Here is a 27,533-nt window from a genome sequence, read left to right on the forward strand (position 1 = left end):
AAGAAAAACATGCTCACTTGCAGAACACCCGCAAGCTGAGAGACAGAGATATGATGAGATCTAACAACTGGAAGAGAAAAAGCACTCCGAGGAGAGCAGGAGACAAAAAAAATAGACACTGATCGGGAGAAGGGATACAAGCAGAGTGAGGAAAAGAGATGATGAGGGCAGAGAAAATAAGAGACAGGAGGATGACACATGGAGTGGAAGGCAGAACTGACTCATGCACTGATGACCACACAGCAAGAGGTTATGGGGGGGCAAGATAAAAGACGGTTAGTTTATCAGCCGGCCGGTTATTCAATCAAACAGTCACTCTGCCTGCCAGCCAGCCAGCCAGACAGCCAGCCAGCCCAAAAACTGTCAACTGATCAGTCCCTCAGCCAGTTTGGTAACTGGTCAGTCAGGTCATTTATTTAGTTAACAAATCAGATAAATAGTAAATCAGTAAGTTTATGTGTCAGTCACTCAAAGAATCACTTAGTGAATTAAGCAGGCACTCAGGTGGTTAGTTAGTTTGTCTGTCAATCAGCTGAGTCGCTCAACCGAATAATTAGTCAACCAAGTATTTTAAAAGCTCGCCTGACTGCAGCCAGAGCAGACACAGATGGTACTTCCTGACACATCACAAACATCTCTGCAGATACAAAACCAAAACCTATTTGCAGAGCTGAAGCACATGCACCTTGATTTTGACTAAATATTTGTCCAGCGCTATGGAGGGTTACCTTTAAACTAGGGATGCACCGATACCGGATTGGATATCTGGCCGATACTGACTCTAATAGCTGGATCGGGTATCGGTGATAATAAAGCCAATCTATTCAGTTCAATTCTATGTTTATATCCTATATACATTATATTCTGGAACTTTAATTCCTGTTTAAGCTTTGACCAATTTGTTGTTGCATTAAACAGGTTTACATTTGTCTTGTAATTCCATTTAATTTTGAAGATTTTGTTTTTACCAAGTTGCTAACAATTCAGTTAATTTATATCTACATATGTATTTATTACATTTTGTTTTACAAAGTTAGGAAAGCAATGTGTAAGTCAAGCCTGATGTTGCCTTACACATAAAAGAATGATCCCAGTCACTTCCACACAGTGAGGCATACAGCTTATTAATTAAACAATGGTATCAGATCGGTATTCGGTATCAGCCGATACCCAAAGCCCAGGTATTGGTATCGGAACTGAAAACGTTGTATCGGTGCATCCCTACTTCAAGCTAAATAACGTTACCCTATCTCCCTTGTAGTTACTACAGAAGATGGGGACGGCAAAAATTTCCCCAGCCACCCAGGGGTTTGATCTCCAAACCATCCTCATGAAAAGCTAACAGTATTTTTTCAATCCACAATCCCCTGCTCTGAGCGGCCTAAACAGAGGTCTATTGTAAGTGAATGGGTCTCGGCTTTGGCCATCACGCTCCCATACAGTTTCCTCCAATTCTCCCATTGAAAGGGGGATTACTGGAAATTGGCTTCGTATAACAAGGAATAAAGACTCATCTCTCACCAACTCTCTCACACACACACACACACACACACACACACACACACACACACACTGAAAGAAGTACACTGCCCTTTGTAAAAAATAACAAAAATGTATTGCACTTTCTTTACCAATTTCTGGTAATCATAGTGTCCGTATGATGACTTGGTGACATTCTGTGTCGAGTTAAACAGAAAATACTTAAAACGCATGCACGCACACACACACACGTACAAAGGACACTCAAGAGGGCAGAACAAATGAGAAGGGAAGGAAGAGCAACATTACTAAGAAGTTCTTTATTCTCTGATAGGATTACATTAAAAAAAGAGGGGAGGAAGGTAACAGAGGTTAAAGAAAGAATGAAGCACAAATACACATGGTGGGAGAAAAATTGTTTTACGTGGATGAGCTGAAGAATCTATGAAGAGTAAAGCAAATGAAGTGGAAGAAGAGAGGAGATGTGTGGAGAAGGAAGGAGTTGAAGAGAGGGAGGGGACATAAAGATGACAGAATATAATTGGAGGAAATAAGTGAAATCCTGTTGATGGGAAAGAACAGTTAATACGGTGTGATGTAAGCACATATACCATCACAAATTTGGACAGTGTGTCTGTTTGAGTCACTTTGCCTGTCAGAGCTTTGTTTCCATCTCTCACCTCCACTGAATCAAACTAAGATGCTTTCATATTGCCAGCTCCATATTTGTCAGCCCATAATCTGCGATTTCCAGAAATATCATGACTTGTCGGTGGAGGGGTTGGGGGTGGGGATTTGTCAGCTTATGTGCCCAATAACAATTATTTGAAATAAATGCATTTTATCCCTGCCTTTGTCCACGTGTCTTCCCGTCCGTCACCCTCGAGTCATTTTATTTTATTTTTTTATCTTTTCTATCTATCATTAGCGCCAGCGGTTGTGTCGCCCTCCATGATGCTTATAGAATATCTAAAGATTTGTCTGCCTTTCTTTTTCTTTTCTTTTTTTTTGCTTACCGATTACAGTTTCTCTCTAAACCTCCCAGGCACATGGTGTGACATTTTAAATCTTCTGTCATTTCCTTTCCCTGGGGCGCCCGTTAAGTCTTTTGTGTTTGTTGGTTTAGGTGTCTGCGAGTTTCATCAAGTTAACTTTTTCAGATGGTTTAAATGCCAGTTAAGAGTAGACTAATACTGAAGCTGAAATAAAGTGTGAAAATGATGAACACACAATAGGCTTTGGGTGTGGGTGGCTAGATTAAATTCTCACATTCATCACATTATAAGACAGCTCAATTAAGACCACAAATTAATTAAGACTTTAAAATTGTCTGCACTGAAGACCATTGTGAGCTCTAAGTTAAGATAACATGTTATAACGTAGGGATGCTAATTTCGATTTTTTTTCTTTCTGACCAATAGCCGACCCTCGTTACCCTTGACTAACAAGATTAGTGTATTGCATGCAGGGGAACTGTGGTTGAAGTGCCTAGAAAGCCACCCAGCTGCAATGACAACCGAGGCACAAACAGGTTAAATTCATCATTTACCAGTTGCAGTGTGTGTATAGTTTGTCGGTGAATAAATGCTACAACTCCTCAAGACACAAGCCAAGTTCCTGTGTCTTGCTTGCAACAATTAGCAACAACTTATTATTATTACATTAGCAACAACTTCGGCTTCACTTAAGGTGGACCAGCTATTCTCCTTTAAGTGAAAAGCGGCTCCTCTGAGTTTTGCTCAGCTTGTTTTAATGTTTTTTATTTCTTTTAACCATTTAACTGAGAGCATTATCGGTCAAAATTATTATCGTCGGTTAATGGTTTAACGGCTAATTATTAACATCCCTATTTTAACGTAAAATTACTGCTTTTTTTGTTCTATTTTTTTGTAGTAGATTTTTTAAGCATTTATTGGTTATTTCCATCTGTACAGGCTGAGCAAGGCAGCTGTTGTGGAGGAAGGGAAGATCATTGCTCATTCACCTTTCCCAGAGAAACATTTGGGAGAATATTTTAACAAACACCGTATGGAGTGACAAAACTACACCCACAGCAGTAACCCCATGAACCATCAACAAACTAGTGAGTGTAATCTCTTCTACTTACATTTTATCAGTCACAGAGTAGGAATAGAATACCGAGGCTCATTTTTTATTTACTCTGCTTGACCTCTACTCACCCCTTCTTTCCCTTTTATTTTTCTTTGCCCTGTCTTTGCAGATATCATTTCTCTGGGGAAGCACAGAGCTCCAATTGGGTTATGGGGCATCAGTGCACTTTGATTTTGTTATAAACGCATCCCAATAAAAACTAGGGATGGACACAGGGCAGGGGGCCAGTCCTACTGTAAAAACAATAGGGAGTCGACGCAAGCACTCAGGGAGCATATGGTCACTATAATGCTCCCCACAATAAAGTCGAGGGATGGAGGGATGGAGGGAGGAGAGGAGAGTAAATGAAAAAAATGGGAGGAAAACATGAGGTGAGGAAGGATGAAGAAAGAAGGAAAATCGCCTCGGCAAGTAAGTTAGAGAGAGAGAGAGAGAGAGAGAGAGGGAGAGAGAGAGAGAGAGAGAGAGAGAGAGAGAGAGAAACAGAAAGCAATAGAGAAAGAAACAAAGACACAAAAGGGCAAAATTAGTTATATAATAATTAAAGATATCGTAGTTGAGATTAAGAGAAACAGAAAGGAAAACAGGACAATATGGTGACAGAGCACTGACATGCAGCTAATGTTTTCAGCTTATGGGATTGTATATATGTTATGCTGGTATTACCTAGGGCTGTGTATTGGCAAGAATTTGGCAATACGATACGTATCATGATACAAGGGTAACGATTATTGCACTACTGTAAGCAAGGCGATATATTTCAATTTCTTTTAAATCTAATTTTAGGAAAACTGTCAAAGTATAAAGACACACCACCATCTGAGTAAAAAAAAAAGTCACTATATGAAATGGCTACTATGGGGACTAACATCATCTCACATAAAAAAAATTCGGCTCCATGGATCCACAAGAGCTTTCCAGTCAGACCCAATTTATGCAATTCTGAGACTGAAAAGACTGTATACAGAAATATTCAAATACACCATTTTAGAATAGGTGAAAATAACACATTTATGCTGCATGCATAAAACTGCATGGTTTTTGTCCAAAACTGCATGTGATTATGTGGGCATGTTTGTAAAGGGGAGAGTGGTGGGTACCCATAAAACCAATTTCCATTCACATATCTTGAAATCAGAGGTCAAGGGACCCTTTTGAAAATAGCCATGCCAGTTTTTCCTCACTAAAATTCTGCGTAACTTTGGAGTGTTATTTAGCCTCCTTCGCGACATGGAAGTATGACATGGTACGAATGGATTCCTTTGGTTTTCTAGTTTCATATGATATCAGTAACTTCACTCTAGCTTTAAAACTGGGCCCACTACAAACTCTGAAATACAGAATAGCATCCTGGTTCGCTGGTGGGCCGTCCTATTTTTAATTAAAAAGCGATAGTGTTTTGGAGAATCGATACAGTATCGCAAAAAATTATATTGTGACACTGGTATCAATATTTTCTTACACGCCTAGTAATACCTATATGACTTAACATGAGTATGGCTGCAAATTGGTATAACAAATCATGTCAACACTGAATTGATGCAAGTTTTCCCAGTGGCTATTAGGCAAAAACGGTATTAGTGTGTGACAGTTTAGGACTTTAATGTCCCTACGTTGCTTCAAGCTCCAGATCAGTCCATGTACATGATCAGTAACATGCTTATCAGTGCATACATGAGGAGAAGTTGTCATACCTGTTGTAGTGAGGGCTGGTCAACGCAATACACAGTGTGCAGTGTGTCTAAAGCCTTTTAACATCATCACATACTCAGCGTTTGTCTTGGCACCAACAACCGGACAAGCATCACTATTACATTTCTGTAATGATCCCAGAGCACAAATAAACAAAATGGTTTCCTTACTTTTTTTCCTTTTTAGTAGCCAGAAGCATGTTATAAAGGGAGCGTATGATTATCTGGCAAAATGCAAGGCAAAACAAATTTGTGTGTAAATTAGTTTCCTCGAGGATTTACATTCGTTGGGGGGGATTTTATGAAAGCTTACAGCAGTCAACGTCAGGTGAAAATTTAATTTAAAAAAATGCATCACAGGATTTAAAAAATAATTCAAATTCCTGGAGGGGCTAGGCAGGAACATCTATGCATGGAAGGGAAGTTAGAGAGGCTGTTTCTGTCTCGTAGAGCAAAATCTGGGGTACCCTTGAGCCAGGCACCAGGGAGGCAAAGGTAGGAATTAACACAGGCAAGCCATGGTACTACTCCACAAAGCTGGTACCATGGATACACATTTATGGGAATAATTGACTTTAAACCCAGAGAAGGTCATATAACGAAATGTTCCTTTGTGTGGCAAGTTAGTTGATATTTTTTTCTAATTCAGGTCAAAACAATCACACTTTAGAGAGCACAGACAGCATAACAACATTATACCCTTCTGCCCTTGGTAAAAGAAAGGAACAAAACAATCAAAACCAACTTTGGAAATAAGGAAAAATGTATTTTCCAAGTTGAAAACGACTGTGAATTTTTTAAATAAATGAGAGAGAGAACATAAATAGAGCCCTAGAGATGTGTTGGTTGCAGCAAAGAGCCATTTTCTTGAATTTGAAGAGAACACAAAGCCAATATGTGGGCTCCTTCATCTCCCCGACACAATGACTAATTCATCACGATGTAGGGGACATGTTACCATCAAGTCGTTCCGTGACTTATTATCATTACTTCAGCTCACTCTTCTTCTTACTCTGAAGAGGGCTAAAGTAAAAGAAAAAAAAAAACGTTTTTCAACTTGCCACTCCGGGAAGAATTATCCTTGAGTGTTTAAGTAATGGCACAAACTCAAGGCTCTGCAGGTTCGGGGTCGCACTCCCACCGTGACTGTGTGTGCAAAGTGTTCATCATCTGCCCGCAATGAGTGTTCAGCTTCAAACATTTATCTGTGCGTATTATGTGATCAAATGATTCAGTCCAAATATTGCATTAGTGATGTTGGTAGCACGGGTCAGCTGTGGGTGGTCTTAGAGTTTAATTAAGCGCCGCAGAGAAAAAAAAGCACAGCTTGATGTACCGCCATATCCTTTTTAATCCATCTTACATCAAATTAGAGAGAAAAATATACTCAAGGACTTCAGTCAAGGATGTCGGAGGCTATGAAAGTTTGTGAGTGCGTGCATGGGTGCGTGTGTGTATTTAAAAGATTTTTGAGCATTAAAGGGTATCATTAACATATGACCGCCTGAAAGTGCACAACAGAGAAATAAAGACAAGATGGAGAGACAAATAATTAAGGGATAATTTACAGCGAGCCAGTCTTTGATCGGAAATAAACCTTGAAACCTTGTTTATTTCGCAACAATGACCCGCTCGCAGTACATTATCCCACTTATTACGCAGCTACTTACTTAAGAAATCAATAATTTGACACTGCAATAGTCCACCAGAGTCCGAGATCAGAACTGCATCCATAGCAGCGGTCTGTTATACATAGCAACGGTCTACTATACAGAAATAGCAAGACCGTGGAACGCCATAATTGGCCAATCAGAATCGAGTATTGAATAAAGCCGTGTAATAAAGGCATGTTAGAAAGATGCAGTCAATTTTGAGGGAGGAGATGAGAAGGAAAGTTAGCCGCATAGACTAATTCTGTAACCTGCGATGAAATATACGTTTTGAGGTGCGACTTGGGAGAGAATGTCCTCTATACTGCAGTAATTTAATATAAAGTGAGGGTTTGATTGTTTTTTTTCGTCTAATCATGACCAAGCAGCCGCTGATCTCCATCAACAACCAGGTAGCAAAGTCGGTTTTCACTCAGAGCTAAAGTTAGGTATTTGTTAATAAGAATATTGCTGTCAACACTTCACAAGCTTTGCATCAGTCAGTTCATTGTAAGGATTTTATTGTGAAGGATCTTTAGCTTCCTATAGCCTTAAGATAGGGACTTTTTTTTCCTGAGCTTTTGTTGTCAGCGGATGCCTTTTAAATATTGCAGGGAGGAAAGGTACAAAACAAAACAAAACCACCAGCTACAGAGAGCTTGTTAGATGAAAAAGGGGACGTAGCAGAACATCCTACCTCCTCGCAGATTAGGGACATCTACTACTCTGTCATCCCTTGCTTACGTTAGGCTGTGTCACAGGTATCCAAACGCACTTTATAAAAATACATTTCATCACAAAAGCAAACACATTTCCAATTCTCTCACTTCTCAGTTTCAATAATCACCCTCGCCTAACCGCTGGGGAGCGCTGTCCAATAAAAAAGTGGAAAAAAGTCTGTCACATCCTCATTTCAAGGTACAGAGGGTAGACTGACCTGAATCCACAACTGTTGCCAACAGTAATGTAACTTCAATAATTGGTGTTAAAAAGAAGTGACAGTGAGATACAACTGCTGGCTTAGGTGTAGAATGTGTGAAGCAAAAGACGGAGAGTTTGGGCTCAGTAAAGGTCACGATGTTGCGAGCCCGTCTGACTACCAGGTCAGTTGCCTTCCTCTTTTCTGCTTCCCAGGTGTGCTGTGTGCCACTACTGTGTGACCTTTAGCTCTGAACCCTCAATTCACTCCTCTCTCTCTCTCTCTCTCTCTCTCTGTCTGTCTTGTAGCTTTCTGCACCTGCAGACTTTGCCAATCTGCCTGCAGAGATCATTTTTAATGGTCAAAGTCAGGGCCAAGCACACAATGCACTTATAAGCATATTAGACATACAAGTGTAATTGGCCTAGTATGCTACCTCATTAGCCTTTGGAACTAACACTAGTATTAGTGCCTAATAACTGTGAGCTTAATGTGCTCCTAATTAGCCTTATAAGCCATTCACATCTATTATTTGCTTCTGCTTAGGTGAGCATTCAGTCTCACTAGACCTATTACATGGAGGAATAGCAGCTTTTGAATGAGAATCTCCAGAAATATCACCAGTATACCTGACTTCATTGTGCAAAGGAAACACTAACTACCCACATGGGTTACCTTAAAATAGAAAATTACCCCAGGTAAATATGCTGCCTACAGCTACAGTATGAGTGGAGTGCCGTTTGTGGGGTGAAATTATTTTTTATCAACAATATGCTTTAATCCAAAGTAGTAAACACTACACATACAGCAAAGTATGGAAACACTTTGGGTTTCCCACATTGACAGGAAAAGCAGAGCTAGACATCACGGCTAAAGCTGCATGCTAACTCTGTCATGACATGAAACGTTATCATGTTGCGGTAACGTGCACTGAAGCCAGCTGTCACTAGCTTCTCTGTGGTCAAATCAGCCGACGCTACAACTGTAGAGCACCCATATACTGACATTTATGTTAAATGCATTCAAACGGCACCGATGGAGCTGACCATGGATTTATAAAGAGAACAGAGCTGACAGGAGAGCTAACGGTGGACATGGCGAAGGTAGAGGAAGTATACACGTGTGACTGCGTCTGGTTGTCAAGATAAGGTGTTAACAAAGTGAACTGTATATACAAAATACATATATGGAAATAAGATTGATTGGATATAATCTATATTTACCAGTAGTATAAAACATTACATGTCCCTTAGAAATTAAAAAGAAATTAACACTAAATGTTGAGGGAAAGTTCATTATTTTTTTATTTTTGGGTTGCTTGAAAAAATGTAATAAATAATTCCTGACAATGACTGATATATTTGACTTCAAGACATCTGACTACATACATGCTGAAAATCAAACATTTTTACTCCAAAAGTGAAAGTCCCTTGAAGTATATGATTCAACTTTTCCGCATTGTCTAGTGGTAAAAAGGTTAACAAAAATCGCAGTAAATTGTATGATCGAATCGCAATACTTCAAAATCGCAATACATATCAAATCAGCACCCAAATATTGTGATAGTATGGAATCAGGAGATAGGTGTATTTTCCATAGTTACAACATTGGTTGTAAAGGGACAACATGAGGACAGCTTCTATGTAAAGAATACAGGGAAATTTGTTTATAGAAGTGCAAGATTTGCTTTTTGGCAAATACCATGATTAATAATATTACTTTGTAGTTTTTATGCATCTATGTTTCACACTGTCTATGCTCTAGTTTTTTTTTAAAAAGTTCACAAGATATATAATTGCATGAACAAATTCAACTTACTTGCATATTTATTTATTCTATTCAGATGCAAACTATTATTTGGTGGCCAGCTTTTGGTCCGACACAAAGTGTTTGATTAGTTCAATGACTCACACAGCTGAGTTTTCCTCTCCCCCACAGAGAGAAAGTATTACCAATTTCAATATGCAGAGGAAACAGTGATTACTCATATAGTCGCCTTAAAATAGAATTTTACCTTAGGTAAATATGCTGCCAAAAACTGAGAGGGGTGTGCAATGTGTGGGAAAAAGTAGGGCTGTTAAGCATGTAGTTATTTTCCATGAGCAATAAATTTGACACAGAGGAGGATGATATGAGACTGCTGCTATGTGAAAGCTGCCTCTATGGATTTAACGTGGCTTTTGTTCAGTTTTCTCTTCATACATATTGTAAAAACTGAGAGCTGAGAGAAGACACTGTATAACATGACATCCTGCGAACATCTTGCATAATGACCAGTAGACACTTGCATTGACATTTTATCACAACCTTGGTTTTATACGCATTTAGACCTGAATGGGCTGGCATACTGACTAAAGAGCTCATTTCAGAATGAGTCGGCAATAAAGCCACTAGAGAAAAGCTGCTGTCCAGAACCTTTCTTGCTTTATTGCCTGGAAAGAAATGCATGCATTAAAGCTTTATTCCCCCTGTCCAAGCACTCCGAATGCAGCCCTACAGGCTGTGATGACAGTAATGTAACTTCTTCTGTGACATCGCAGCAAGCTACGGCTGTCTTACCGCCAACTGCAAAGTGGTGTCAGTCTCACAAGGGAAATGGTGAGCTAGTTGCACTAATCATATCGCGCTCTGAGCTCGGCTGGTGAGACTAATTGGCTGGTCAATAATCTGAACAGCTGGGAAGGGGAGTGACCACCAGTTGCTCAGTTGAAACAAGGGGCGTAACAATCATTACAAATCAGGCTCCTCATTAAAGACATGATCTGTCAGCAGACATAGTTCAAAGAGCCTTCTCTTACTCTCCTTGTTTATTTCTAACTGCAGCAGAATCAGGCTAGGCGTTCACTGCATGCCAGCTGGGGGTTTGTCAACTCTGGGATACAAATCTTGTTCAGTCTAAACAGATTTTGCCATGATTTTATGTAACCATACTCTTTATCCAAAAGTTGTATTATTTCCTGCTCCATGAAGACACTGTAGGTCCTCTTGCAGCAAAGACAGCTGAGAAAATGTCTCCAGTAATGGGAAATGTAAAGAGACATTGAAAGACAATGCAATAAAACTTAAGCCACTTAGTTAAATGCAGTACCTGTGAAGGTTTCTGGACAATATTTGTCATTGTTTTGTGTTGTTAATTGATTTCCAATAATACATATATACATACATTTGCATAAAGCAAGCATATTTGCCCACTCCCATGTTATTAAGTATTAAATACTTGACAAATCTCCCTTTAAGGTACATTTTGAAAAGATACAAAATGTGCGATTAATTTTTGATTAATCGCGATTAATCATGCGATTAATCGTGATTAAATACTTTAATCGATTGACACCCCTAGTTTAAAGAAATACAAACAAGCCAGGGCATTTTTTCTCTCTATAGCGGAAAGATAATGGGTGCAGCCAGACCTTTCTCCCTGGCTATGCGACACTACTTCTCTGATAACTCAATTGATGACAAACGATGGGTCATGACTACACTTGGATTTTACCAGTTTGATTCGAGATGACATTCCCCAGGATCAAAGATAAAAAACAAATGTTGGCATTTAAAATCTTTCACCCATTTGATTGATTTACTGTACATCAACATAAAATGCTTCACTTCCTTTCATTATTTATTTCTCTGCTGGATTGATAAGTGAAGTGATGATGGGCTTGTTGGAGGTGTTGAAAAACAACTTTACCACCCAATGTGATGCTTAAATCATCCATACTGAGGTAATGATGTGAGTGTGCGCCCATGTCTATCTGTTGATGATGCTGAAGAGTTTGCAGCGATAGCAGAGCTGCTGATTCCATCACTGTATGAGACTCGTAATCTAAAATGGGGCTTAAAGCTCTAGCTGTGTCGGGGTCTGTCGGGGTGAGTGAAATCAGCAGCAAAGAGAAACTTGTACAGTATGTGCACATAGGCTTTCACTATTTTAGCCTGAAAAAATCAGAATGAACAGTTGCTGACCAAATACCAAGTCAAATACTTGCTACTACTTACTAAAAAATACTAAAGTTGTACTACTGTCCGTTGTGGTTACTGTCACTCTAGTGACATCAAGCGACTTTCCAAAAGAATTAAAAACAGTAAACACAATTCAGGCGTTTAGAAAAAGAGTGGGAGAGAATGTGAGAGGGAGACAGAAAGAGACCAGGTCTGACAGGAAATAGCATTTAGCATTTATCCTGACTACAGCTTTATGCTAAACTGCTTCAGTTCATCATGTTACATTACCGTATTACTCTCTCTCTGTGTGTGTGTGTGTGTGTGTGTGTGTGTGTGTGTGTGTGTGTGTGTGTGTGTGTGTGTGTGTGTGTGTGTGTGTGTGTGTGTTTAATAACTTATTTTGGTGGCATAAATAACCTGTCAGCTAGACAGGCAAGCTTAGACAGAGTTGTAATTCATAATAAATCTCAATGCAACCGGGAGGAGGAGGATGAGCACTTTTCTAACTTTTTCTTCTGGGACTTTCACTTTCAGGTTCATTTTTCTACCTAAAGCTGGACATGTACTGTAAGATTTTAGAAATATTGTTGTTTACTTCCTACTCCTACTGTACCAGTAGATCGTTTGCAATCTAAAGCCAAAGCTCACGATTTATTTGCTCACACTGTAAATGTAAAATAGAAAAAAAAAACATGCCCCGATGGCCCCTTAGGGTCGTTCTGGCTGTTGGCAGTTGTCAAAAAAGATTTGTTTTAAAGCTCCGAGGCAGGTAAAGTTAGTTTGCTAGCAGAGGTCTGTACGGGTCACAATGCTGACAGGGCAGAAACATGCTGCCTTGATCATCTGTGCCATCCTGTCTGCTGAAACGTCTAAAAAAAGAAGCGCCGGCGTATATGGACTCGCAGGTGGCTAGGAAGACGTGGACAGTATGGCTTGTCCATTTTGCAGAGAGAATTGGAGGTAAGCTAGCTACGTTTTACTATATCTATAGTACATTGCTATCTTTATAGCTACACTCTCACTGATTACTGTTGAAAGAGTAGATAAGGCTCTGACGGGGAATCGGCTCGTGGCTCTGCTTCAACTGTGGGAGACATGTCAGAAATTCATCCGACTCCCCGACGATTGTTCGGGAGGAGTTGATCGATCCTCAGTCCCCGCTGTACATTGACGGCAAACGACCCCCGATGAAGCTGAAATTCGGTCCGACTCTAAAATGAGTCATGCGGCTCAAAATTCGGGCCAGAAACGGGCTAAAAACATACAGTGTATGCCCAGCTTTAATAATCAACAAAGCCAGTAGAGATTAGAGATGCCAGCCCCAAACAACACCCCACCACACCCACCTCCAGCTACATCTACAACACTGCTTTGTGGTCAACGTCTCCCAGGTGCCACTGTGTTTGACTGAGCGAATGAGAAGCAGAAGAGCAAGACAGACCACGGTGATAACTTGACATTCCTTGGAGAAATAAATGCTTTCAAAACGCTATGTTAACATAATTCAATAATTCATAACCAGTTTGGTTATTTCTAGGTGTAGCTTTACCTAACAAGGACTTGCTCTGACCACAAGAGCACTCTCCTCAGGTCAAACAAGGCAAGACAGAACTCTGGGGAAAAGAAATCTTCCTCTCTCGCTTGCTCTCTCCGCCTTTTCTCATCTGTGCTTACCCTCTCATGACAAGTGTTTTCAATAAGGCAGTCTTATGACAGCCTCTCTACCATGCAGAGGAACACAAAGGAACACATACACACAGGGAGAGGCACACATTCAGTCTTTAGTCCTGTGCAGAGTGTTAACAGGCTTTCTGCCAGTGAAGCAGAAAGACTAAGAGTTTAATAAGACAGAATCATCAGATATCTGGGACAGCAACATGAACACACAGCTCCACTATATGGTTTTCAATCTAACAACCTAAGAAGACTGTGTGTGTGTGTACGTATGTGCATATGTATTAACGTGTGTGCTTGTGTGTCTGTGTGCAGCTGTGTGTATGTATGCGAGTTTGTGTGTGGCCCGTGAACCGTCGCAGCGACACAGGTCTGTCTGGTAGGATAAGAGTGAGACGTCTTATCAGCCACAAGCCAGACAGACACACAAACACACATTCTCAGACACACACACACACTGTGGGATAATATGCCACCTCATATCAGCCATACAGCGAGACCTGTCACTGTGGGAAGGGGCGGGGGTGGAGAAACAGCAGCATGGAGCGGAGAGGGAAGAGAGTAGAGGCATGGAGGACAAGGGGGGAAAGTTGAAGGATAAAGAAAGAAAATGGAAAATTGAATGGGATGAGAAGAGAAATGACAGAGAAGAGAAAGATAAAGAGTAAGGGGGCAAGGGAGGGAGAGTACAATTATGACAGCATTTCCCTCTGGAGGTGATGAAAGAGTGATGAAGAAAGGCGCGGACAAATGATCAGACAAGAGGTGCATTAGCCATTAGCAGTTTGACAGACTGCCCAGAAACCAAAAGGTCTCATTATCTCAGCTTTAGTTGTCCTGATACAACAGTCAAACACTGAGGTTTTAGCATGTTTCAGTTCAGTCACACAGAAGTCAATGAGTGACTGACTTGGAGACTAATTCCATGTTCATGACATATGGATGGATAGATAGATGACAGAAATTAGAAAGATCCCCATGTTACTTGCAAAGGTTCACATCACCTGACCACTCCAGACAGTTGTAGAGTGGGTCATGTGAGGGTTAAAAATGCTGCGCATTGACAATATAACAGTATATCCATACAAATTTAGGGCTGGGACAAATACACCTATCTCCTGATTTGACACTATCACGATACTTGGGTGTCGATTCAATATGTATTGCGATATTTTAAGTATTGCGATTCTACAAGTATTGTGATTTGATATTTACTATTTATTGCAATTTTTGTGTTTACTTTTTTAACACTAGACCATGGGAAAAAGTTGAATCATACACTTATAGGGACTTTTACTTTGGAAAATATCTCAATTAATGCAATAAAAATGTCAGCATGTCCTGAAGTCAAATGTATCAGTCATTTTCAGACATTATTTATAAAAAATATTTTCCAGCAACCCAAAAATCAAAGACTAAAGACATTTTCCTCACAAATCAGTGGTCCATGGTCAACTCCAACGGGGCCGTTGGAAATGCATTTAACATAAATATCAGTATATGGGTGCTCTACATTTTGACCACGGAGATGCAAGTGACGGCTGGCTTGGCTGCACGTTACCGCAATATCAGAACGTTAGCTATCCATGACAGAGTTAGCATGCAGCTTTAGCCATGATGTCTAGCTCTGCTTTTCCTGATAATGTGTGAAACCCAAAGTGTTTCCATACTTTACTGTATGTGTCGTGTTTACCACTTTGGATTTAAAATATGAAGGAGCAGGTCGTATCCATGTGGACCCTCTGCCATTTTCTACTTTATAGTTTTGGCTTGCTGCGCCCGGCTGCTGTTTGTTTCGTTGTCAGATACGGAACGGATATGACGTCACATTACTCAGACTACACCAATAAAGGTGGTAACTTCCTTCTACCTCTGCATAGACTCAAATCAAGCAAATATATTGATTCTAGTATAAAAAATATATATTTTAAAATCGGAAGAAAAAAAAATCGGGATACATGGGTGAATCGACTTTTTTTCCCCACCCCTATTAAATTTGGTTTTAATTACCATGAACCAGGGTCTAAAGTTAGCATCCGCCACTCACCAAATGTGAGAAAAAATCTATGTTGGTATATAAAATAAATGAGGTAAGCCTTAAATTGATTGACCATGTTTTGGTCTCGTATGTGGCGGCACATTGCCGGAGTAGATCAACCTAAAAGAAAAAATAGTTATTTTGGGCCCTGTCTTGAATTACTGACTTTGGCTAACGTGAGACATCCATGTTGGATTACAGGCACTTGTAGCAAGTGGGGCATATCAGGGCCTTCAAATAAAATCTGAGTTTCTAAAATCGTAAATACAAACTCGGTAATTACAAGGGCTGTAGCGGCTCGTGCATTCGTGCTGAACTGTCACGGTATGGGGGCCACGGTCTGGTGCACACAGCTGCATGCAGAATATGACAGAGAAATGACTGAATGGTGGTTAAGTGATTGAATGACTGACTGGCTGCATAAATAACTGCATGAGTAACTGACTACCTAATTGAGAAAATGACTGACTCAATGGTTAACTAGCAAAAGAGAGAAGGACATTTCAGAAAGAGCAAGCGCCAATACCTCTGATGAATGGCATTGAGAACTTAATGTTCACAACAACAAGGAAACACGCTGCACTTCTCTCAGATTTAATAGGGCCGGCCGAGAAATTAGCCTCAGAAATGTCAGCAAAATGGCAAGAGTTAGGAGGAAGGGACAAGGGGAGGGAAGAAGAAAGCAAAGAGAACAAGGGAAGGATCTGATGGAGGAGGAAATTAGGGAACAAGGTAAAAGAGAAGAGAGAAATCATTTTGTGACAACACATGATTATAGAAATCTCAAAGGGGTGCACAGAGAAGGGTGGTTGAAAGAAAAAAGTACCAGGGAGGTGACACGGGAAGGGAAAGGGGTGGACAAGGGGATGTATGGAAAGCAGGAGACGGAAATCCTTTTGCCACTCAGAAAATTTGTTATAGAAGTGTTGGAAAGGGGAGGAAAAAGAGGAGGAGGAGAGGGAGGAATAACAGAGGAGGAAAATGACTTGGGAACACAGGCCATCAGTCATCGGGAAAGCAGGCCTGACACTACCGCATCAATAATTCAGATGACTACGGCTAATGAGCGAGATCCAAACAAATCACCCCTGAATTTACTGGGAGAACATTGAAACATTTCACTGCGCAAAATATGGCACCATTATAGCTGCAGTTTGGGCTGTATTGGCAACACACAAGGGAAACGGGGCTGGATACAATATTCATCTCTCTTGAACCCTTGATTCATTCACATTTATTTTCATGAGGAAAAAGGGACAATGAGGATGCACTGGCATGCATACATGCATAAAAGAGGAAAACCAAAAGGAAAAGACCCATTTGGCAAAAGACATAAATAAATGCGGAAATAAACAAACACTGTGATAAAGTAGGTGGAGGAAAAGACGCAATGAATGAAAGGATCATTTGTTGTCTCTGTGAGAGCGTTGACGGTGGTAATGGCTGGAGTGCAGGAGACACACGGAGATGCAAAGACGAACCCAGATAGAACTATTTGGTAGCACTAAGCCTGGATCAAACCCAGTGTGGTGTCTGGCATTGGACAGATGACTGTAACTAACACACACTTACACACACGCAGGCAAACGCAGTAAACAGCTTCCTTCCTCCCAACTCCACACACTGACAACAGCACCTACACAGCATGGGACAATATTCAAACTACAATCTACGTTCCCCACACAGCATGATAACTGGCACTTATTTATGCAGCGTGGTTGTTTAATGGCGACAATTAGTGGGGAAAAGGTATCTTTTCTCATGCAGTACCTGCGTGTACTATAAAATCCATGGGCAAAGACTGTGTAAACTGTGAGCTATGGTTTATTCTCTGATGAACAGGCAAGACAGAAAATTAAAGCTGCCCCCTCTTAGTCAATTGGACAACTAATCGGTTGTTTGGTCTTAAAGATGTCTTAAGTCGATTAGTAATTTTTTTATTTTTCATGCAGAATGACTTATTTATAAGAAACCTATGAGCACATCTCTGGTAAACACAAGATTCAAAGTGGTGCTTTTATGTGATTCTTTGTGGAGAAACTCAGTTTTAGCGATCCATTGATTAAATCAACTAATTGATTAGTCAACAAAATCGCATGAGTGTTCTCATGGATTGGAAGTAGGGATACTAATTTGGATTTTTTTTTCTAACCGATAGCCAACCCTGGTTAACCGATTCTTAACCGTTAACCGTCAAGATTAGTGCATTTTTGATTTTGCAACGATAAGCCGATGCACAAACAGGTTAAATCCATCATTTGTCACCAGATGCAGTGTCTGCGCAAAACAGACAACTGAGTCCCCAGTTCACCCGTCCGGGAGAGTTAGCAGCCACGGTGCTGCGTGCATTGTCATGGACACATGCAGCCACTTTAGTCTCCATCGCATTATTTAGTTTTGCGCCGAGGTTGTCAGCTGTTTGTCTGCCTGGCGTACTCTTGACAGTCCGGCGCAACATTAGCGAATGTTACGACAGACCATGTGTGTGATGGCGAGAATGAAGTTATCAGCAACGTTATAGCTGTGAATGTGTGTGTACAGTTTATTTGTCGGTGATTAAATGCTGCAACTCCTCAAGACCCAAACCAAGCTCCCATGTCTTGCTTGCCAGCCATCTACTGATTGAAGTGAAGGAGGTTAGCCCTGGCGTTAGCAACAACAACGGCTCAGACTCACTTAAGGTGGGCTGTTAAGGTGGACCAGCCATTCTCCTTTAAGTGACAAGCCGCTCCTCTGAAATTTGCTTAGCTTTTTATTTTTAATATTTCTTTTAACCGTTTAACCGTTAGCATTAATTGGTTTAAATTCTTAATGTCAGCTAACAGTTAAACGGTTAATTATTAACATCCCTAATTGGAGGGCTTCCAGCGCTCCTTGTCTCTCCAGATGGTTTAGGGAACTAGTCTCAGGGATACAGCTGGAGAGGCTTCGAAGCAACACACATGGTTTTCAGAAAAGAATTTGAGAGTACCTGGGGCCCAATTATTTGACACCTTAACCTTCCCATGGGTTAGTTTAAGTCCTTACTGCGTGATACCCAGTTTTGCTTTTTTCTAAAATATTTGATGATATAGGCTTAAACATTATAGTATTTATCTCTGTCCAGTCTGGCCTTTTGTGGTTGTTGTCTTTTCTACTATTTATTTTGTTCTGTCTTTGAACGGGGGTTGTCTATGTTTATAAGTTTGTTTGTAGATGTTACTTTCTGTGTGATGAAAATTAAATATAATTCACAAAAAAAAAAAAAAGGTATTAGTTGACTACGAATTTCTTTGGTCGAGGACAGCCCGACAGAAAACCAAGTCAATAGTGCTTACACAGTGTTTGGCTTCATAAGCCCCAGTCTAAACTCAGCAAGTGGCTCGGGTTATGCCCTGAAGGCCCTACCCGGTAGTTTGTTGCGCCTCTGTGTGCAGAGGTAGGCTCTTATTATTCCGATCCACTTATTACACTGGTCCCTGGGTGTGGTAGCAAGCCCACTACTTTGAAATCTCTATTTCTCTGTAGATATATAACTCTCTAGATATATAATTCTCCTTGCCTCAGACCTGCTGCCCTGGACCTTTTTTCTCTCCTTACCTCCCCTGACTCCACAGGCCTAGGTATAGGAAATGCTTACATTGGTTCTTTCTTTGTGCTGTAGTCAGCCTTAAGACAGAAACACAACACAAGCTAGATATAATATCTAGCAGAGCTGGGGTGATGAACGAGGGGGTATTGAAGGGATATAAATATTCTTTCTCTCTCCATGATTATTTCTTCCACTCCCTGAGGGGCAGATAGCAGGTTTCAAAAAGGCAGGGGTCCAACACTGCTGCCCTTTTTTCATAATTTTGTATTTCTTTAAATGTATATATTTCTTCCCCCATGTCTGTCACAATCTTGATCAACTCAACTTTCTTCTTTACTTCTCATTTTCTCAGACTATTTTTATATTTATCTCTCCCCCCACCTGTACATCTATCCTGATTAGGAAAATTAGGAAAATGAAAACGTCCTGTGCTTTCCTAAACATTAAAGTTTCTAGGGCAAAAACTGCCACTATCAGTGTTCTGGGCTCTGGCTCTGACAGTAATACCATATTCCATCTGCATGATACACCACATCTTTGCTGCAATACTACCAAGCCAACCCACTCTGCCCTCTAAGCAGAGCTAAAGCGTGACTGTGCCCATCCTCAACTGAACCTTACTGTCAGTCAAATGATTTGCCAAAGATGTAATTTCATGGTGACGGGCCAGCTACCCTGCTGAACTGGTGGTGTCCACACGTGTGTGAGCCACAGCTGCTGCTCCTGTCAGTCCTTTACTTCCTGCTATTACTACCTTATTTCCACTATTAAAAGCCGGCACTCTATTAATTATGGAGCCACGCAAGTCACTGCATTTTCCACAACACTGTCCTGCAAATATTTCAGAATAAAAGCCTTATGTTAACAAATGAAGGGATTCTGTCCACAGAAAATGCTAGAGGGCTTTTATTTTGAAATAGAAACACCAAGGAGACACCAAGCTGGGTGATTTTGATTTATGGATTTCAACATGATTTCCCCGTTGATAGCACCACAGCAACACTAAGCAAGTAAACAATCAGGCCTTTATTATATTCCACACAGTAACATTGTTTCATTCACTGTGATACGAGCGCTGGTGGGGAGACTGAGCCTTGAATATGAGACTATTCGGTGCAGTCACCATATCAAGTTGTTTCATTCATGAGCTGGCGTAGACGCAACGTGTTGTTTCATTATTGAGGAGGTGCCCATCACCTATGGTGTAGCCTACACAGTAAAAATCCAGCTTTGCTTTGCATGTCCTGCATGATTCTCTTCTACATTGCTGCACAGATAGAAACATGAGTTGTAATGACATCCAGTGGTGCCTCCTTACTTAATGCCTTTGTTAGATTTCACGAGATTCCCAGCAGTGTTTTGGTCCCATTTGACTTTGGTGTATGACAAAGAATTTGTGAATCAACATTATGGAATCAATTTATATTACACAACTAAACAGGGTTTTATTAAAGCAATTGTAACCCCTGAATTACTGGAAGGCTTTTACATGAAGCACATGCAGGCAAAGATAAATTAGCCACCAAGGGCTCCTTACTTGAGAGAAGATTTAAACTCTGCTCCAAAAAAGCATCGATAATAGGAGTAGATAAAAACAGTTAGGCTCCTCTCTGTTATATGATCAGTGACACTATAAGTCAACAGAAGTACACCAAACAAAAGCCATTCCTACGTTACATTCAAACTGAACCCGAAACCTGGCATTAATATTTAAATATCAAAAGTCTCTTCTGCTCTCTCTCTCTCGCAGCCCCTTCCCTTTTTTCACCCTCTCTCTACACTGCAAAGGCAGACTAAAAATGCATTTAGTGCACCGGTGAAATAAAGACACAATCTATTCTGCCATGTAGCTGTCATTCTAACCACGAAGTAACCACAGAACCAAGGAGAGGAAATGAGACAAGGACAAACAAATAAACAATGCTTTGAATACTGACTTAAGATTTAAATACCAATGTAAAAAACACATATTGGAATGTTTCAGGACAGCTTTAATTAACTTAAACCTTTAGCCCTACAAGGCTAGGACAAGACGAAGGGCAGTGAAGGAGAGCAGAAGTTGGTGACATGAATACAAAATGCTGCTTCACAATTTCGTCCATTTCCAGCTAAATAAGATCTTCCTCTGCCTCTTCCACCTCCTCTGCCATAGCCCCAGGCAGGCAACTGGGAAAGAACATTTCTCACATTATAACCCCTCAATATCTCTCCTGTGGCTCGTTGAAAGTATGTCTGTGTGTGTGTGTGTGTGTGTGTGTGTGTGTGTGTGTGTGTGTGTGTGTGTGTGTGTGTGTGTGTGTGTGTGTGTGTGTGTGTGTGTGTGTGTGTGTGCTAGTGTAGCACGTGTGACTATTTCCTGTCTGCTACTCGGTACAGAGTCAAACAGGATGTACTCAAAGTTAAATGTCGTTAAATGACAAAATACTGAACTAAATGGTTTAAAGATAGTGGCAATGTCAATGGCAGAGAAGCAAACTAATAACAGCTGGATACATTTCAGCAAGGTGGTAAGTGATTGAGAAATGCTCTCCCTGTCACTAATTAGATAACGCTGAGGTGTCCTTGAGCCGGTCAGTGCCTAACAGCAGACTGTGGCTATAATAGGCAGCTCCCTGGTGTCATTTTGTGAATGTGAATCAAGGCATTACTGAAAATAAGCACTGATGTCAGCAGACTGTCCCCTGGGTAAAACATGTTTTAAAAAAATAGGAGATTATTCATTAATGGCTGTAAAATTGAAGTTTTAAACTCCTAATCGCAACTGCTGAAGATATTGTAATTTTGCTTTATTCATCCACAGACTGAGACTGTAGGCTTTTTCCCCTCAAAGCTTTGACAGACAGATATTTAAAGCAGAATGTCGGTCAAATGAATGAGAGATTGGAATCTTCTTCAGTGTAGAAATATGAACAAATCTTGCACCAAGAAAAATGCCTAAAATTACTCTGTCTAAGGTTTGTAAAGTTATGAAGCAAAGAGATCGAGTTTGCTTGTCTGCACCATTTAACCATATAAATATAAATAGTGTCTATTTGCTCCCAGGTGAGAATAGTCACATGGGCAGCTATTGAGATATTTACATCCGGTAATAGTAGTAGTAATATAAAGAGCAACAACGTACATGCAAGGAGTAAGTTGTGGTGGATGAATGGGTCAAAATGCAGGACTTAAACCACAGAGACCGAGGTTCCAGTCCCGTGAGAAGCCTATTTTTCACTTAGGTTACCTATTATTTTCTGTTTTCAGTCACAGGTTGGTTAGGTTTAGGCAACAAAAGTACTTGGTTCAGATGTACAGTATACACATACAGTATCTAATGTGTGCCCGGGTCGATGCAAAAAGCATTTTTAGCTACTGACACCTGGGTGCTAATAGCATCTGCTATATATAATGGCCTTTACCTGCATCATCGTCCCTTAACTTGTGTTTTAATTTGCAAGACATAATTGTATATATACACATACATCACATCTTCATAAATAAAGTAATTAAAATCGGAACATTTACATGATGGACTCAAGTGCTCATATTAATTTATGTTCACTGTCCCTTCTTAAATAAAATAAACACAAACATAAAGTAATCATAGCTTTGCATAGGCCTAATCATTTAAACTGTCTCTATAGCTAATTTATACAGTAATATGAAATGAATATGGCTAAAGATGCTGCTGTACTATCAGAGAAAGTCACCTCTCCTGAACGTTAACTTTACAAGTGTGCCCTCATTTTTGCACAGCTTCACTCCAATGGCTGTGACACATTCATTACACATACACCTTGCAAGCCATCAACATTAGTGATAGAAAAAAATGAAGTGTTTACAGCGAACTGGAGGGCAAATATGTCAGTCTCAATTATTCATTCAATCTCTCTCTCATTCAAATGGCTTTTCGGTGGTTAATCTGTCCATTTATTCATCAGTTTAGTCTTCCACTCAGTCAGCTCTTTCTTCATCCATTTGTGGACATGTTCAATTCCTTATTCATTCATTCAAATATTTGTTCCCACTTGACATGTATTTGCCCATGCATTCCATCATTTATTAATTCCGCTGTTTGTCCACTCAATCAATTTTCTATTCATATGCTAAGTCAGCTCCAAGAAAGGTGCAGATGAGGTGGTACAACAGTGAAGTTACAACAGCAGCACTGTGAGTTGGTTAACAGTCCTTGGTCTATAACAAAATATTAAAACAAACCGAGGCTGCCCCCATCTTTTAGGGATAGTAGTGGGCTTACTTTTAAAGCTAGTGAAGTTACTGTCATCATATGAAACTAGAAACCTACGGAATTCATTGGTACCAAACATGTCATACTAGCTTGAAGAAGGCTGAATAATGCTCTAAAGTTATGCTAAATTTTGGCAAGGAAAACCAGGCATGGCGATTTTCACAGGGGTCCTTTGACCTCTGAATCTCAAGATATGTGAATGAAAATGGGTTCTATGGGTACCCACGAGTTTCCCCTTTACAGACATGCCCACTTTATACTAATCCCATGCAATTTGGGGCAAAAAACATTTTGGTTTTTTTGCATGCAGAATATATTTGTTGTTTTTGCCTATTCTAAAATGGTGTATTTCTGGTGTGTTCTTTATAGTATAACAGTTTTCCTAAAAAAAAAAAAATTTGAATCGCAATATATTGCTTGCTTACAGTATCGCAATATATTGAACCGTTACCCCAGTATCATGATATGTATCATAACGGCAGATTCTTGCCAATACACAGTCCTTGACACAATGCGACGTCCAATACAGCAACTTTGTAACATGAATGCTGTATTTCTACGGTTTATCTTGCGATTGTTGTGATAACTTTCCAGAGTTGTAAAATCCCGTCTGTGAGTATTACAAACAGCAGTGTTTTAGAGTCTGATAAGCCTTTAATCGCATTAATCTGCTACTTCAACTGGACTTCCTGGAGTATTTCATTGTATCACCAGCATCAAAACAACACGCCCCCATCAACGCAGCGGCAGCCACCAACGTTGCTTTATCGCAGGGCTGTTTCCGGTCTGAATGTCTGCTAACAGTGCTGTCAGTAGCCATGCGGGATGTGCCCCACAGTGTGTTGGGACTTTATTACCAAACTATGATGAGGATGCATGATTTTTATTATACTTTTTTGACTGTGTTCAAGTCACAAATTATGCTCGTGTTAGATGCCAGCAAAGGCACAACATGTGAGTCACACAGATAAGACCTGCTCTGCAGGTGAGCTGCACTGATTTGGACAAAGGCCACAAATAATACAGTTTGACAAACAAATCTCAGTCTACATGAGATAGTTGAAAACTCCTCTTGTGCCAAAGTGAAAAAACAACACTCAAATGAATAGTATAGTATATGTCATAATTATGGGTAGTAAAAATGCATCTGTAATAATGTTTAGTATTTTTATAAAGAAAACATATCTACAGATAACAAAAAGCAGGAAGGACCAGCACATAACTAAATAAAAAGAATGACGCTGTTTAATGTCACCCCATAAACATAGCCTACATGATAATGTATTAGCTTGTGAAAGATATTGCCTTTGATTTAAATCGTTTTGAAAGGATCACAGCATGCATGAACTGATGATTAAATCGGAGTAATAATCCCAAAGAATCAATTAATTGCACATTGCAGTTCATTATACACTCATGTTGCTGTAAAACAGCTAGAACCTAACCTATCACCGATATAGTACACAATATGTGTGATAATACTAGCAAATCATTAATATAACCAACAACGTATTTAGAAGTTATTTCAGTCGATTGAACACGAAGCAGGTGAACTGACACAGTATGTTAGCAAACCGCAGTTTCAGCTCAGTGACAGATAAAGCCACAAGCGCATCCGTTTCACTTCCCTGTCATCTGAATTAACACCTACACTATCACGTCAATGAAACAACCACATTTAGGTCTCTGACACTGAAACCAGCAGTAGTTATAGGCTCTTCCGGTGCACTAGAACAACCTAATTCAGCGAGCATCTCAGCTATCTCTGTGGTTATTATGAGATTCTCGCCAGCATCGTCTGACGTCACCAGTAAGCTACCGAGAAGTAAAGCACAACACTTCCTGCACTTACGAATTTCAAAATAAAATCCTTACTGGAGACAAAGCAGCAAAGATTTGGAGTAACGATATTGAAGCTAAAATATTATGAGTGTCTATGTAAACACGTAGGGTATTTTAGTAGTGCCCCCAGACCAGGGGTCTGCAACCTGCGGCTCTTTAGCTCCTCTCCAGTGGTTCCTTGTGGATTTATAAAAATGGAAATGAATAACTGTTTTTTGTTTACATTTTAATTTTTAACTATCATTGTTGTAGGTCTATGGTACGACGGAGTATTAGGGCCACATTGAGGGAAAAAAAATAAATCTGAGATTTCAAGAATAAAGTCATAGGTTTACGAGAGAAAAGACGTAATATTACGAGAATAAAGTCATAGGTTTATGAGAAAAAAGTCCTAGTATTATGAGAATAAATCCATAATATTATAAAGTAGTAATTTTACGTGTTATTTTCAAATTATGACTTTATTATCGTAATATTACGACTTTTTTTCTTGTAAAGTTATGACTGTATTCTCGTAGTTATGACTGTATTCTCGTAATATTACAACTTTTTTCTCGTAAAGTTATGACTTTATTCTCGTAATATTACGACTTTTTTTCTCATAAAGCTATGACTTTATTCTCGTAATATTACGACTTTTTTCTCGTAAAGCTATGACTTTTTTCTCGTAATATTACAAGTTTTTTTCTTGTAAAGTTATGACTTTATTCTCACAATATTACAACTTTTTTCTCATAAAGTTATGTCTTTTTTCTCGTAAAATTACAACTTTTTTCTTGTTATACTACGACTTTTTTTCTCGTAAAGTTATGACTTTATTCTCGTAATATTGCAATTTTTTCTCGTAAAGTTATGACTTTATTCTCGTAATATTGCAATTTTTTCTCGTAGTTATATTACAACTTTTTTTCTCGTAAAGTTATGACTTTATTCTCGCAATATTACGACTTTTTTCTCGTAAAGTTATTACTTTTTTCTCGTAATATTACGACTTTTTTTCTCGTAAAGTTATGACTTTATTCTTGTAATATTACGACTTTTTTCTTGTAAAGTTATGACTTTATTCTCGTTATATAACGACTTTTCTTCTCGTATAGTTATGACTTTATTCTCGTAATATTACAACTTTTTTTCTCGTAAAGTTATAATTTTATTCTCATAATAATACAACTTTTTTTCTTGTAAAGTTATGGCTTTATTCTTGCAATATTACTATTTTTTCTCGTAAAGTTATGACTTTATTCTCGCAATATTACGACTTTATTCTCGTTTTATTACAACTTTTTTTCTCGTAAAGTTATGACTTTACTCTCGTAATAATAATAAAAAATTTCTCGTAAAGTTATGAATTTATTCACGTAATATTACAACTTTTTGTCTCATAAAGTTATGACTTTATTCTCGTAATATTGCAATTTTTTCTCGTAAAGTTATATTACAACTTTTTTTCTCGTAAAGTTATGACTTTATTCTCGCAATATTACGACTTTTTTCTCGTAAAGTTATTACTTTTTTCTCGTAATATTACGACTTTTTTTCTCGTAAAGTTATGACTTTATTCTCGCAATATTACGACTTTATTCTCGTTTTATTACAACTTTTTTTCTCGTAAAGTTATGACTTTACTCTCGTAATAATAATAAAAAATTTCTCGTAAAGTTATGAATTTATTCACGTAATATTACAACTTTTTGTCTCGCAATATTACGACTTTTTTCTCGTTATATTACAACTTTATTTTTTTATTATCTTTGGCCCTCACTGCATTAGACTTATATACTATATACTTAGACTATAAACTGTGTTACCTTCATCACAATGCTCAAATGTTTTGCGGCTCCAGACAGTTTTTTTTTTTTGCCTAAAATGTCTCTTTTGATAGTAAAGGTTGCTGACCCGTTATAGACCAAATGGACTTTTCACAGAATACTGTACACTGCATACGTCATATTATACAGTAAGCTAACAAAGCTTAATCACACAGGAAAGAGTCAATCACAAAAAAGGACAACTTGTAAGCAGTGTCTCTTTCATGTTCATCACACGAGGCTTTTATTGTCCCCAAACAGTGTTTAACAGAGCGTTGCTCCGACAACACTTCCGGTCTATCCTAACTGCTGTTCGCTAGCTTTAACGGTCGACAGCAGGTTCAATTAATACTCTCATTTTCATTAAACAGCTCAACAATATTCGCTGAAATATTCATATAAGTGGTTGAAGCGTTACCTCCTTCTTCTTTTGTCCTCCCCCGGGCGGCAGACATAGCAGCAGGAGGAAGAAAACAGACAAGACCGGCAGGTTGATGGAGGATTTAGACCAAAGAGACGCCATGGCTGAAGGATGCTCTGACTGCGAGACACGTCTCCGCCAACTGATTGGATGCTG

General features: G+C 39.3%; 1 protein-coding gene across 1 annotated transcript in view; it reads right to left on the minus strand.

The window, feature by feature from the left end:
• Positions 1 to 27,533, minus strand: part of LOC141764948 (dolichyl-diphosphooligosaccharide--protein glycosyltransferase subunit TUSC3) — an 86,414-nt gene extending 58,881 nt beyond the window's left edge. Inside the window, exon 1 of the mRNA XM_074630659.1 lies at positions 27,375 to 27,533. Coding sequence (XP_074486760.1) covers positions 27,375 to 27,479 — 105 coding nt within the window. The 5' untranslated portion in view covers positions 27,480 to 27,533. The remainder of the gene's footprint in view (positions 1 to 27,374) is intronic.

This window comes from Sebastes fasciatus, chromosome 3 (genome assembly GCF_043250625.1).
Source record: "Sebastes fasciatus isolate fSebFas1 chromosome 3, fSebFas1.pri, whole genome shotgun sequence".
NCBI lineage: Eukaryota > Metazoa > Chordata > Actinopteri > Perciformes > Sebastidae > Sebastes > Sebastes fasciatus.